Source organism: Enhydra lutris, unplaced genomic scaffold (assembly GCF_002288905.1).
Source record: "Enhydra lutris kenyoni isolate GAN:26980312 unplaced genomic scaffold, ASM228890v2 scaffoldscaffold59, whole genome shotgun sequence".
NCBI classification, from domain to species: domain Eukaryota; kingdom Metazoa; phylum Chordata; class Mammalia; order Carnivora; family Mustelidae; genus Enhydra; species Enhydra lutris.
Window position 1 is genome coordinate 6,413,903 of NW_019154143.1, and position 15,350 is coordinate 6,429,252.

General features: G+C 36.6%; 1 protein-coding gene across 2 annotated transcripts in view; it reads right to left on the bottom strand.

Annotated features, from left to right (window-relative positions):
• Positions 1-15,350, bottom strand: part of LOC111158411 (mitogen-activated protein kinase kinase kinase kinase 3) — a 199,121-nt gene that overhangs the window by 73,803 nt on the left and 109,968 nt on the right. For both annotated transcript variants that reach the window (XM_022520409.1, XM_022520408.1), the window contains exon 4: positions 4,625-4,689. In XM_022520409.1, the coding sequence (XP_022376117.1) occupies positions 4,625-4,689 (65 nt within the window). The remainder of the gene's footprint in view (positions 1-4,624; positions 4,690-15,350) is intronic.

The window sequence follows — 15,350 nt, forward strand, 5'->3', positions numbered from 1 at the left end:
AGAACTCAATCATAATATTTAAACAATATCTCTCTGCATCTATCCACTACTGAAGACATTTAAGTAGTTTTCTCTTTTTCCATACTAAACCACTTCAGAATGAAGTCTCTCCACATTAGGTGGGAGAGACTATTCTAAAAATTGAATTAAATTCCAACGATGGAATCTTTTGCTAGATAGTAACCTCTTCAAAAAATGTTTATTTGGGGGGTATTTGTTGTATTTTACAATTGTGTAAGAGAGAAATCTATTTCACTTAGATTTTCTTAAGGACAAGTCTGGGTTTAAATGTCTGAAGATAAGTCATATAACTAATTCTTGTGGTTTGTAAGCCCTTCTCATTCAGTAAGATGGGCCTCCTTTCTATTTCTGTTTCCACAATATGGCAAACACCCTGAAAACAATACCTAGAAATGACAGAAAAGAATATTTTAAATAAGCTTTTAAATGCCTAGCTATGTTAAAAAATTAGAGACTTTCCCAGGAGCCAAAAACAAAAAGGGAAATGAAAATCAGAATGGTAAAAATGTGAAATATTCTAGCTATCTCTAAAGAAAAGGTCAATCTTGGTAAGCTGGCGCTTTAGTTTTATCCCCTACATGGGGAACAGAACAGAAGAAAAGGCCACTGATCTGTAGAGGAACAGTTAAAACAAATATGCCCATAAAACCAGAACCTTCAAAGGGCTACATCTTCACCTTAAAAGGGTAGAAAGGAAAAGAAGACCAAGGATTTTGTATCATGGACAGGATCCAGATAGGGAAAAATATCTTCCAGATTCTGTCACCACAGGCCTCTTGACTCAGGTTTAGGGTTCAAATATACTGGATACACTGGGGTCTTGGGATGACAGAAAGAAAAAACCACCATAACCACCACCGTGGAAGAACCCATTCTCAAAAGCCATATGGTATTCCTACTGAAAATGATCTGAGAATTCAAAATTATTAAATAAGTGGGAAGAAATTCACCACGAATGACATAAAAGAATGTGGAAAACTGTCAAAAGAACAATATTAAACAGAGGGAAAATGTTCAATGGAAAATAGAGAAAAAATTGCATTATAATGGAACAATGAAAGGTTCCAATGTTAGTTCTTCAAAGAAAAAGTAAACAAAAGGAGAGAAGAAACTCATGTAAAAATATAAATTCAAAATGTATCCCCTTCACACACCTGTGGTAATTTAAAACATGTCCATGAATGCTTTGATAGTTTCCACCTCAAGTGTTAGAACTTAATTCCCTGAGTATGCGCTGGACAGAAATGATTTGCTTCTAAAGAACAAAATATGGCTGAAGGGACCGTATACAACTTCTGCGACTACATCATAAAGGCTTTACGGCTTCTTCTTTGCTCTCGGAGACTGCATGCCTGGGGATGCCAGCTGCCATATCGTGAAGACACTCAAGCTGTCCTATGGCCAGATCCACATAGTAAAAAACCGATACCTGCCAAGAGCCATGCACCTGAATGAAGCTTTCTGCCAAAAGCCATGTTAAGTGAATCAAGGTGAAAGTGAATTCCTGAGCCCTACCCAAGCCCGCAGAGGGTTGGCGTCCCAGTTAATAGTGAAGCCTGCAAGTTTATGAGAGAATTTGAGCTAGACTTGCCCAACTAAACCATTCTTGAATTCTTGACCCTCAGAAACTGGGACATAGTATTTGCTGTTTTAAGCTGCTAAATTTTGGGATCATTTGTTATATAGCAATAGACAACTAATACAGTTCCCTCTTGTAAGAAGATTTAAATTTTTAAAAAATCCTATGGAGTGATGGATATAAGAGCAGTAAAACAAATTATAAAAATTGGTTTAGTGATATTTCAGAAAGCAGAAGTTAAAAAAAAGAAAGCAGAAATAACAGAAAAAAGCAGGCTTTGCAAATTTTGCATGACAGATCAAAATATGCTTTGTATTACACATATAAAAAAGCAAAATCCCACAAGCATTAGGGTTATTAGAAAAGAAGAACTTCTCTGTCACTAGGTGAGGTAACCCAAGTTAGTACACTACTCCCACAGAATGACAGTATGACAGAATGACAGTATGACAGAATGACAGATATTTGAGAATATCCAGGGTGTTGTAAAATTATCTTTTCTTCCATTGACCCAGCAGCTGATCAGTATAAATAAATCAAGACTAATAAACTTATATTACTTTGCTACTTCCAACATTCAGTTGAAATGGAATGACAACAATCATGACAAAAATATTTCTGTAACAAAAAACTGGTCTTCTTTCTTATTCATGAAGAAAGCAGAACCAGACACCTCAAAGCAAGTATATATATCTGATGGAATTACTTAACAATCTGAGAAAGACTGAAGAAAGGTATGCTTAAAAACTAAAGATGTAGGGGCACCTGGGTGGCTCAGTGGGTTAAGCCTCTGCCTTTGGCTCAGGTCATGATCTCAGGGTCCTGGGATCGAGCCCTGCATCAGGCTCTCTGCTCAGCAGGGAGCCTGCTTCCTCCCTCTCTCTCTGCCTGCCTCTCTGTCTACTTGTGATCTCTGTCAAATAAATAAATAAAATCTTTTAAAAAAAAAACTAAAAATGTACAAGAAGTAATGAAATATTATAAGAGAGTAAGACACAAATATAAAATGAAGGGAGACTTAAAATAGAACCAAATACTTTCTAGAAATGAGAAATACAGTCACCAAAAATTAAAACCTAATGGATGTACTAAACACAGCTGTAAAATCAGTGAAATATAAGATGGTTATGTGAATCTTCAGTGCTCTACTGAGGGATTGAAAAGTGCAAAATATATAGTTGAGTTTTAGAGACACAAAGAAAATCTAATGTATATCTGACATTCTAAAAGGAGAGATCAAAAAAGATTTTAAGAGATAATAATTGATAACTGTCCAGGCTTGATGAATAAATTAAATCCTTTCTGATAAGCACTTTAAGTCCTAAGCAAGAGAAGTAAATGTAAATCCATGTTTAGATACTAAAAACACCTGAAATTTAAGAGGGAAAAAAAAAAATCTTAAAATCGATTAGAAAGGAAGATTACCTGAAAAGGACTAATACGTAGTTAGAGTGACAGAAGATACCAACAACTATAGAAGCTGGAGGACACAGGTCTAATATCTTCAAAATGCAGACAGAAAAATATCGGTCTATGCCCCACTTAACCTATGACTGAAGAATGAGGGTCAAAGACTGAGAGTGCACCCCTAGAAGACCCAACTGAAAAAAACTTCAGGACAAAGGAAATTAAATGAATAAGTATGAGAAAAAATAGTAGATAAATTTAGTCCCAACTAAAACAAAAAAGGGAAATAGCTTTTTGAATAGCTTCCATAAATACTGTATATGTCCTGCAATGCAAAATAATGCCAAGTATTTCTCAATTTTCACTGAATCTTTGAAATCAAAATGTCATTAATAAAAAAAATTCTCAAATATAAAGAACAGCCATACTTAAAAAAAATATTCTCAGAAATGAAGTAACTTTTTATAAAGCAGAAATGTTCCCATGCTCTCCCACCTGGCTTTCACGGCTCTCTGTATCTGACCCTATTCCTCAAATACAGACCCTACACCAATGAAAGTAATCTCACGTGTCACACCTTCACAGCACTGTACTGCTGTTTCATATCCTAGGACGCACTTCTACCTCTTCTTTCTACCCAGAGTTTATGTATCTTTTAAAGACCAATTAAAAGCCCATTTTCTTCATTAAGCTTTCGAAAACAATTCCAGAAAATCTATCATTTCCTTTTTCTCATTCCAGCTGTAGTTAGTAGTACTTTAATACTATTATGTCAATCTTTATGGTTAAGTAAAATCTACACCAAGAAGATACATACAGTAAAGTGAAGTAAACAAAGACAGTAAAATTCCTGTCCAAATAGTCTTTTAACAACTGCTTTATTACCATCAGCCCCAAAATTACTTAAGAGGCCCTAATGGGAAAATGTGAGCCCAAATCCCATATCAAGAAAAATGAAAAAATTTTCCAAAATATTTTCTGGTAAAATTGACATATGACTTATTAAAACAGTATTTTATTTTACATTAATCAAAAAGCACAGCTCCAGTAAAAGAATATACCTACTCTGCAGTCTGTGACAATAACTCATTCACAGAAGCAGAATGGGACAGAGAGAGAAAGGAAAGACCGTAAACAGTTACTGTACTTTACAAATCTTTCTTACATACTCCACTGAAATCTCAATAAAAAAGGCTTTAATAATTTTAATTCCCCAGAATCTAGTATTTAAAAAGGTCAACAATTTAATTGATGTTTCTTGAATACATGAGAGCAAAATCAATTATCTTTGTATTAATACTACTCATGTATTAACTGGATATTCTTTTGGCTTAACCATCAAGGCCTTTACATGTTTCTTACAAATCTGAGTTTGGAATTTTGAACTAACCATATATAATGTCTTCTTCAGAATTAGCTAATAGTTCAACTGCACATAATTTTGCAACTTATAATACAAATGTTCCTTTCATCCATAAGATCTTAAATTCTTTTACGTACCTAAATAACAATAATAAAACAAACTTTCCTCCAAACAGCATTAATGCTTTAATATAGTAAATAACTATATTTTAAGAAATTCTACTTAATGTGTATAAAACATAACTTTTGTCTTACCATGATAAATATCCTGTAAAGAACCACCTCCACAAAACTCCATGCAAATCCAAAGTTTATCTCGCCTATAGAGAGAAAATAAGCATGTATCACATTGTCATGATTAAAATTAGGTGAGGTAACAAGTATTTTAAGGTACCCTACAACCTTGAAAAACCACATAAGTGCAAAGTGCTAAGTAAGAAACAAGTTAGTTAATCTCTGAGTAAAAGAATTACTCAGTATGTTATAACTCAACCCAAGGTTTTAATCCTTAAAAATACACCATTTGCAGGATATAAATAATGTCATCAGGCACATCCAAATGATAGGAAATTTCCATTTAGTTAAAGCTTCCCCTCCCCTATAGTTCACCCATCTACCCCAAGATAGTATTATAAAAGTTAAATGTTAACTAAAACGTTCATACCAAAAACTATGTAGAAAATTCATTACAGAATATACCTCAAAGCTTATCACTTTTAATAGTGCTGTCATCAACAAAACAGACAAAATGTATACTTTACCCTCACATCTAGATTCAATAAAGGTCTTTCCAAAACATATACTTTACCCTCACATCTAGATTCAATACAGGTCTTTCCAAAACAATCTGTTAAAATTTATCACTGTGAAGGGTGCCTGGGTGGCTCAGTGGGTTAAAGCCTCTGCCTTTGGCTTAGGTCATGGTCCCAGGGTCCTGGGATCAAGCCCTGCATCGGGCTCTCTGCTCAGCGGAAAGCCTGCTTCCTCCTCTCTCTCGGACTGCCTCTCTGCCTACTTGTGATCTCTCTTTCTGTCAAATAAATAAATAAAATCTTAAAAAAAAAATTATCACTGTGTTAAGGTAGCATTTGTCTCTCACACTCAAGATAACATAATCACAGTCACAGGAGAAATGATTAGCTAAGATTTAATAGCTTATTCCTTGTTCAATCTTCAATCTTCACTACTTCATCTCAAAATGACCAAGAAATATACTATTCTTCAGGGACAGAGATGGAATAGAAAGTCTTGGGCGCCTGGATGGCTCAGTCGGTTAGGCGGCTGCCTTCCGCTCAGGTCATGATCCCAGGGGCCTGGGATCGAGTCATGCATCAGGCTCCTTGCTCAGCGGGAGCCTGCTTCTCTGCCTCTGCCTGCCACGCTGCCTGCTTGTGCTCTCTCTCTGACAAATAAATGAAATCTTAAAAAAAAAAAAAAAAGTCTTTGAACTCAACAAGTTCAATCGAATGCAGAAGATTCTGCCTTAATATGTCTATCTCATACTGCACTCACAGTACCTAAAAGAGCCAGTAAACGAATATTTCCTAAATGAATGAATGCAAAAGTGACTGAAAGAATAAACATATGGATTAGATGAAGAGTCAGCAAACCACAGCCCGTGGGCCAATTCTAGCCTGCTGCCTGACTTGTACTGACCAGGAACAGGGAATGGTTTTATATTTTGAAATGGTTGGGGGGCAAAATCAAAAGAAGAATATTTCTTAACACATGACAATTACCTGAAATTTAAATTTTAGTGTCCATATAAAGTTTTACTGAAACACAGTCTCACCCATTTATGGCTACTTTTGTACCAAAGCAGCACAGTTGAGTAACTGTGACAGAGAGAAAAAGACAAAGACTAAAATATTTACCATATAGTCTTATACAGAAAAGAACCTTGGATTAGATTAGAATTTGATTAAATACACAATCCAGGCATGCATAAAGCTCTATGAGAACCCAGAGGTAAGAATACCTAGGAAAGTCAAGGGAAATCACTAGGGAGGAAATATTTGAGTTGGGTCTTGAAGTTTAAATAGGAATTCATCATATAGACAGGAAGTGGTCTGAGCAGAGAATGAAAATTTGAAAACTGTGGGTAGTTTATTGAGTGGAACCCAGACTAGCTGAAGAGACAATGGCAGGAAAGGGAGCGAGAACAGGTTGGGTCACACTGTAAAACAATGCTTGGTTTGCACACTCAGTTTAGTTACCTTCATCTTGATGGTCTATACTTTGTCAATGTCTTTCAAAACATGACATCCAGAATCAAGTATTATTCCAAGAGTTGCATAAACATAAACAGTGCTGCTGTTATCGGGAACAAATCATACATGGTGGCGGTGATGAGATTAACCAGACCTAAGAGGCCGGCCTGGGTGAGTGTGATGGGAGGATGCAGCATGTAACAAGGGAACACAAGGATCCAAGCATGAAGGTCAGCAAACTATGAAAAGGGAAAAAACACTCTAACTCTAGAGGCAAAGCTGAATATCATGAAGACCAGAAGAAATCTGAAGTCATTTTAGCAACTAAAATTCCCAGGTGGTCTACATACTAATGAAACCCAGGCATGACGGTATAGTTAGAGTAAGAGCCGCCCGGTGGCCTGGTTTTAATAACTCTTGGGATGGACGCCGGGGGCTGGCAGATGTGTGGCCTTATCCAAAAGGATGAAGGCATTTATGACTGGTGACTGCTACACAGGGAGAAGTCTAACTACCCCAGAAAATCTAACAATTATCTCCTTTATTAGAACACTTATATTTCTATTCACCTGGTTAAAGGCTATCTTCAGGTTCTTAGCAACTGCTCTAAAAACTGCTGGTCTGGGGCGCCTGGGTAGCTCAGTGGGTTAAGCTGCTGCCTTCGGCTCAGGTCATGATCTCAGGGTCCTGGGATCGAGCCCCGCATCGGGCTCTCTGCTCAGCAGGAAGCCTGCTTCCCTTCCTCTCTCTCTCTGCCTGCCTCTCTGCCTACTTGTGATCTCTCTCTGTCAAATAAGTAAATAAAATCTTTAAAAAAACAAAACAAAACAAAACAAAACAAAAAAACAACTGCTGGTCTGCAAGTCTGAAGTCAACTAAAACCTCTGGATCTTTATTGTGTAGAAAGTAGTCGGATGATTTTCTCCAGCTCCACATTTACCTGGTTCATTAAAAATATGCAGAGAACTTCGTCCTTATTTGTTAAATTTCATTCCTTTAAAAAAAAGAGTCTTGATTCACACACTTAGTTTCTGACATACATCTTATTAGCTCTCCAATTGTTTTACTTAAAACACTTGAGCACAGACAGTGTGACACAAATTTCTAATTGGAAACACCCCTCTGTGCTGCTGCCCACACGCTCCAGAAGTGGTTGATTGGAAACCCCCTAAGCAGGAGTCTACCTTCCAGAGACAGCTACGACAAGGGCTTTGCTTTTAAGCTATTTTGATCTGTATGAGTGATTGTACTAATGAGTTTAAGGAATGTTAGAAATACTTTTTTCTTTGACGATATACTTGCTACTCTGTAGAGACTGATTACAGTTACCACTTGGCACCTGTCCACCTTTCCTTAAACTGAGGTGTAAGACTGGCAAGTCCACCAACCAATTAACTTCAGAATGGTGCTTCAGCTCTAATGTGATATGTGTAGATGCAAGATACCACAGCCTGTTCTCTCTCCGTTAGTTGAATCCTTCCTCTAAGAATAGTGATTCTCAAACTGTGGTCTGGGGCCCCTGAGGGGAGAGAGCTGTTCAGCAAAGTAAAATCATTTTCATAATAACACTAAGAAGTTATTTTCCCTTTGTATTCTCATGAGAATCCAGAGGAATTTTCCGGAAACTAGACAAAATGATGATGATGTCATCCCTCTGACAGCTACTGCAAGCTGTGTTTATGTATTCCTGCTCCAAAAATTTTCTGAAGTTTTAATTTCTAATACAGTGAGTATCACAGATAAAACCCACATAAACAAAAGTTCTTTGTAGTACTCATTAATTTTTAAGAGTATAAAATAAAAGGGGTTCTAATAGCAAAATGTTTGGGAATCACTGCTCTAACATATCTTCACATTTGCTCCAAATGAATCGTTCATGTAAAATACCTGTCCCCGGTGCTTAGCGAACAGGTACTGAGGACTTCTTACACATCTTACAAAAACTGGGGAGATGGCTGTTTTGGGATCTGCTCAGGATAAAAATGAAATAACATGTAAATTGCTTACTGAAGGACCCAGAATATAAACCCAATAAATGTATGCTGTTTTCTACTCCTTTTTTTTTTTTTTCCTACTCCTTTTGTAATAATTCCTCTTGTAGTATATTTATGGAAATCACCTAAGTTGTTCCTGGAACTGAATGAAGGTATAAATAAACTGGCATTTTCTTCTTCAAGGAAAAACAAAACAAGAGAGATTGGACTGACTGACTTCTTACTACTAAAGTCATGATAATCACCACTTCTTTAAGTGTCCACTAATTATCTGATTAATAATTTATCTTAGTGGGAGCTGATGACAGACATCAAATTTAACAGTCTACTTTGTAGAAATTACCTTTTCTTTTCATTTGCAAATTGGTCACTGCTGATCACTAATATTTTGGCACCTCTCCTATTCGTCAAAAGATACTCACTGATAGTGGGTACCAATCCCGTCTGCTAACTTTTCAGTATAGTAAGATATAATTTATATAAATCTAAAAGCTTAGATTCATTTAAAGTGTCTAGCTGTTCTACAATTATCTCACTTATCTCATGCTTCAATCCCTTCTTAACGCTTTTCTAACCCTTTCCAATTTGAAAACAATTCTCCTCAGTGGAAAAAATGGACATAGGAAACGAGTTCTCTGCTTTCCTACATATTTCAATATTACATCATCCTCCACTTGATGCTGTTCTATCCCCTTTTCCCATCCTGCTTTAAAACATAATTTTCTGGGTGCCTGGGTGTCTCAGTCGTTAAGCCTTCAGCTCAGGTCATAATCCCAGGGTCCTGGGATGGAGCCCCACATTAGGCTCCTTACTCAGTCTGCCTCTCCCTCTCCCACTCCCTCTGCTTATGTTCCCTCTCACTGTATCTCCCTCTCTCTCTCTGTCAAATAAGTAAATACATACATAAATAAAATCTTAAAAAAAAGTTAAAAAAACCCACAAAAAACCATAATTTTCTAGTCATTCTATGAAAAGACTCTCCAAACTTACAAAAGAAAAAAAAAATGAGGATTTGAAAAAATGTATACTATATATACACTCTACTTTTTAAGATGCCTAAGATACTTTCAATTTATAATATTCTATTTAGTTAAGTCTGGTATTATCAAAAAAAGTTGAACATTTACAGTCTATCAGAAAAAGAACTTCCATCTGTTCTATGAATGTCCCTCTTGTGATGACAAATCTGCATCTGCTTTTGGTCATTCACCAAGCCAACTGCCTAATAGGAAAAGGACTCAAGTCAATCGGCCCATTTTATGAAGGCCAATACACTCTAAAATCTTTGTCCCAGGATATCTGAATTTAAAGAATCACTGAGGTAAATATTTGAGTTATCAGTATAGGTATCAAATTTCCTTAGAATTCTTTTCTCTTATTCTGTAAAGTTGTCTATCTTGTAAGGAATAGAAAAATAAATAAAGGAGGGGGAAGTTCACGATTTTAATCTTCTAATTCAATGTTTACTAGAGCATATAGGAACTAACATTCTACTATTAACTAACATTCTAATATTAATTCTATTTCACTGAACTGACAATCTTATAATTTCTAAAACATACTTTTTAATTTTCCCATACTTTGTAGCATATCACAGACTTAAAACTGATTAAGTATAGATTTACATATTTATATATTTTGCCCAAATATAACGTAATTTAAAAAGTAAAATAAAATGGGAGCAAGATCACCAAGAATCCACACTCCAGAACGTCTGCTAGAAACTGACCTACCCAATCACTCTCCCTGAGATGGGACAGCTAGCCATGGCCCCACACTGCAGTCCCCTGATCCCTGTACTTAACTGTGGGTTATCTTGCTGAACAAAAGCATTTGACAATAGCTACTCTACCATGTTCAACAAAATAATTCAACTCCTCACCAGAACTATCAATGCACATGAGCAGGGGGAAGCAATAGAGAATCTCAAACAGACTCCCGGTTGAGTGTGGAGCCCAACAGAGGACTCGGTCTCAAGACCCCTGTGAGATCATGACCTGAGCCAGAGTCAGATGTTCAACTGACCCACCCCGGTGCCCCTGGTGTATTTTTAAACAGACATGCAAAAACTACTGCATTCCAAAGGTTATAAGTAAATTCATCTATCTGTTTCCCCTTTAACAATGAGGGATAGTTCTGTATTCTGGGATACAAGGTGACTGATTTATCTACAATTATACATAACAACCCCCAGTTCAACCTAGTAATTTCCAAAGAATGGGTAATTGGACAGCAAATCTATGTGAAGTATACTTCCCATTAAAAAAAAAAATCAATGTACAGTTAAACCAGTTTCAGAAATGTCACATACTATAGTCTTCTCTTGGAAATTAACAACGCCACTGATATGGTTAAAGGCTCTAAGAAATCCTGCAGTGAGGCAGGAGGAGCTGAGAGAAGGAAAGGAGAAAAGGGTGGGGAGAGGAGACGGAAGAGAAGAAAGAAAGGAAGAATGCAGATGGAGAAAGTTGGAAAGTGGAGAAAGGGGAGGAGGAAGAAGGAAATTTAAAATAAAAAGGAGCAGAGAGGAAAGGGGAGAGGAAGAAGAAATAAAACTAATTTTGTTTAGTTTACTACAAAAAGGAGAGGAAGAAGAAACTTTTCTAATTTTGTTTAGTTTACTACTTCCCCAAATTATTTATTCCATAGGCCTATTTGTTTCAAACCACATATTAGCATCCCTCAGAACAAATGTTCTGTAGGAAACACCCTAGCAATACTGGTATAAGAAGGTATTTTCATAAGAGAGTTCCACCATATTTTTTTTGCTTAAAGCAGTGTTCTCCACTGAGGGTGATTTTGCCCCTCAAGGAATGTTTGGCAATGTAGAAGACATTCTGGGTTGTCACAACCGGGGAGGTGCTACTGACATCCAGTAGAGGCCAGGGACATTGCTAACTATCACATATAGGGGGTTAGAAGTTGTTATTACTCCTCCTCCTACTGTACTTGAAGGAAACAAATGATGCTTGTGGCAGTATAACCAAAACACTAAAAACAAAATAGGAACACTGGTGGAAAACTGGTGAAATCAATATGAAGTATCTTAGTTTGGCTAATAGTATTGTACCAAAGTTGATTTCTGAGTTTTGACAAATAGACCATGGTTACGTTAGATGTCAACATTAGGGAACACTGAGAAGAACTCTCTGTACGATCTTCACAACTTTAATGTAAATCTAATACATTCCAAAATTCAAAGCTTCCTTTAAAAAAAAAAAAAAGATGGTAACTGGTTATAAATTAAAGTGAACTTAATTATAATCTGTATTTCCATAGTGTGCGCATTCAAAAAAGCATTTCCATTTATTAAGATCCTGTGGATTCTTTCCCTCTCCAGCCTCACCTCTAGCTCTAGAAAAAAATTTCTCCCAGTTTCTACGTGACTCAAGAGATAGCCATCTCTTTCCTGGATTACTGTAACAAGTATACTGTAATAAAATGAACAATGAGCCTACTCTCAATCCCCTACACACCAGGTCCATCCTTCACAAAATACACACTTTGTGTTTAAACCTTCAGCAAGTATCCTCAATACCTACACATCCTAATTAAGGGATAAAAGTGTCTTTTTGGCAACATCTCCATGGCCTTACCTACTGCAACTACTCCCTTTCCCTTTCAGCTCTAATATGAAACTATCAGTCGTCGCCTAAGTAACTCATGATTTTTTTTTTTTTTTTTTAAAGATTTTTTTTTATTTATTTGACAGATCACAAGTAGGCAGAAAGGCAGGCAGAGAGAGACAGGAGGAGGAGGCAGGCTCCCTGCTGAGCAGAGAGCCCGATGCGGGACTCGATCCCAGGACCCTGAGATCATGACCTGAGCCGAAGGCAGAGGCTTTAACCACTGAGCCACCCAGGCGCCCCTCATGATTTTTTTCACACATGTATTTCCTTTCTAGAAATTACAACTTTCTACACACATACACATACTACAGTAAACACCTAATAATACTTTAACATCCAATATTTAGGAATCACATTATTCATAGAGCTTCCTCTGATTCCCTCACTTTGACAAAAGTAATTATTTGCTCAGGTGTATTTCTTCTATTAGATTATGAACTCCTTAAAGGCAAGGGCTGTGTTTTATCTGTCTTTACACATCTCCAAAAACCAGTATAGCCCTTTATACATCCTGAGAAATGTAAAAACACTTTGTGAATAATGGTGGTGATTTACAAATGTTATGAGATACATCATGCTCATCCAAACTAGTGCTCTTGATTTCAAAGGTTTAAAATATCAGATCCAGGGGCACCTGCGTGGCTCAGGTCATGATCTCAGGGTCCTGGGATCGAGCCCCACGTTGGGCTTCAGCTCAGCAGGGAGCATGGTTCTCCCTCTCCTTCTCTCTCCCCCTGCTTGTATGCTCTCTCTTAAATGAATAAATCTTAAAAAAACCAATAAAATATCTGATCCAAATGAAACTTTTTACTGTACGGTTCTGATCTATTGGCTTATCTTTTGAGGAGCATTTGTTGTTTTTCAACTGCAACTTTTAAGAGTTCACACTGAACAGAACTGTCTCAATTTTCTTAATATGTTCTGAAAGGATATGTTGGGCTAAGAATGCTTAGCAGAAACCTGAAGTTAAGAGTCATCATTCACTTAAGCAATAGTTAAGCTCTACTAGGAATAAAGAATAGGTCTATGATGATTTTAATCTGTTGTTTTATAAATACACTCAAATCTACAGAAAAAATTCACACCAAACCAGGATTATTTACTTTTGTAAACTTCAGAGAGTTTTGTCTATCCAGTCCTTGTTGTACAGTATAGGTACTGAACGCTTTTAATGATATTGAGATGAGCAGCGAATGCCCTATTAAGAATAACACTAGTGGGAAAGAAAAAAAAAGAATAACACTAGTGGGGACGCCTGGGTGGCTCAGGTGGTTAAGCGTCAGAGTCCTGGGATCAAGTCCCATGTAGGGCTCCTTGCTCAGTGGGGTGTCTGCTGCTCCTTCTGCCTGCTGCTCCCCCTGCTTGTGAGTGCTCACTCTCTCTCTCTCTGACAAATAAATAAAATCTTAAAAAAAAAAAAGAAAAAAAGAATAACACTGGGTATTTTGTTTTTCAGGAGCTCAGTTTCAGTATTTCTTCAGGAAATGAGCATAGCTACCCTATTATAAAAGAGGCTTCTGAACTGAATTATATGCTGGTCATCTATTCAGTAAATTCAAAGGATAAGTTTGATTTTTTGAAGGGGAAATTTATTAATGGTAAAACGACAGTAGCTCAATTTCCTCACATTTTTGGTCTAAATTTGTTATAATAGGTTATAATGGCAACAAGAAGGAAGAAGGTTGCTAAGAACACTATATATTTTAGGGGGTTTGTATCAAGTTTGAAAAAACAAGCTCATTGTCTTTTGTAAAATCATTTGGTAATGAGAAGGAATCCAAGAAACCATGTTCCCTTTGAGATGAAATCTGGCCTTCCCGGGCTGAGTAATATGACATACCAAAAAGGTAGCCAACCAGGGAGCTACACAGCCTGGTTTAAATCCTAGTTTAAAACCAGAGCTGGGTTTAGATCCATCCATTTTTGGATGACCTTTAAAGGCGTCACTGACCCAGCACCCTATTTTCTCATCAGTAAAAAGAGTGGGCCTAGTGATAAAACCCTTAGTTCCTTCCAGCTCTGACACCCTGCAAGTCTAATCATTAGTATTCCACACTCTAAATTTGGCTGAGTCTGAACTTTAATTAGGAAAGAATTGAAGAATCACTAGAGAAAAAAAGAGCTAGAGAAAGAGGATTAATTGCTGTTCTGTGTCATACTACTGTTTGCTTTCCTATCACTTTCATCAGCTATGCCAGTTATAGAATAAAATCTATTTAAACCAGCATTTCCTATGTTAGATCATACAACTCCAAACTAACACAGATAGCTCTACCGAAAAAATGATTTTAATTTTGTCATTTTACTTTGGTTTCTGGGCAATTCGCTCTGCATATGCTTATATTTGGATTAAAAGTACCCTTTAAAAAAATCCATCTAGCTATACACAAAACATAAATTTGTGTACTTTCTGTATGTACCTTATGCTCCAATAAAAAGTTTACTTTAAAAAGGATATTCAGAATATAGTCAGAAGACACAATTCCTGAATCTAAAGGTAAATAGAATTTTTGTTACGCATAACCTAACTGGCTCTCTTGACGCATGTCTAGAAGTAAAAGTAATGAATGTGTAAAGAGCTGCACTATTTGTCCCAAGCCAAAACCAAGATTTATCACCAAAAGTAGATACAAACTCAAGAAGAATTCACATTTTGGTGGGTAACAAGAAAAAATCTTTTGCTGCCTAACTTGCGTAGGAAGACTCGTGCCTAAGTAACCTAGACAGTCCAATGTCCAGTTTTAGTTTAGTGTTAGGGTTTTTTGTGGGGTTTTTTGGTGGTTGGGGTGGGGGTGGGGGAGTTGGCAGTTTATTTCCAGTTCTTTGGCAAGGAAGAGAAAGACTACATCAAAAGTCATGTCATTCATGAGCACAGTATTACAGAAAGAACTAGAACTCTACTCTGTCAAAAAGTTGAAATCAGATTGTAAACTAAATACTTGATATTAAACTCTCTCAAGCATCTTATTTATAAAATGGAAGTAGTATCTACCAGAGTAGTATTAATAACAGCGTTGTTGAAAAGATCAAATGAGACACTAACATGATAACACTTAAAAACGGTTAAGAAAGAGTAATAGTAATAGTAGCAAAAGTAGTAGTAATAGGGGTTAGTATTTATGGAGCATTATATTTTAACCACTGTTCT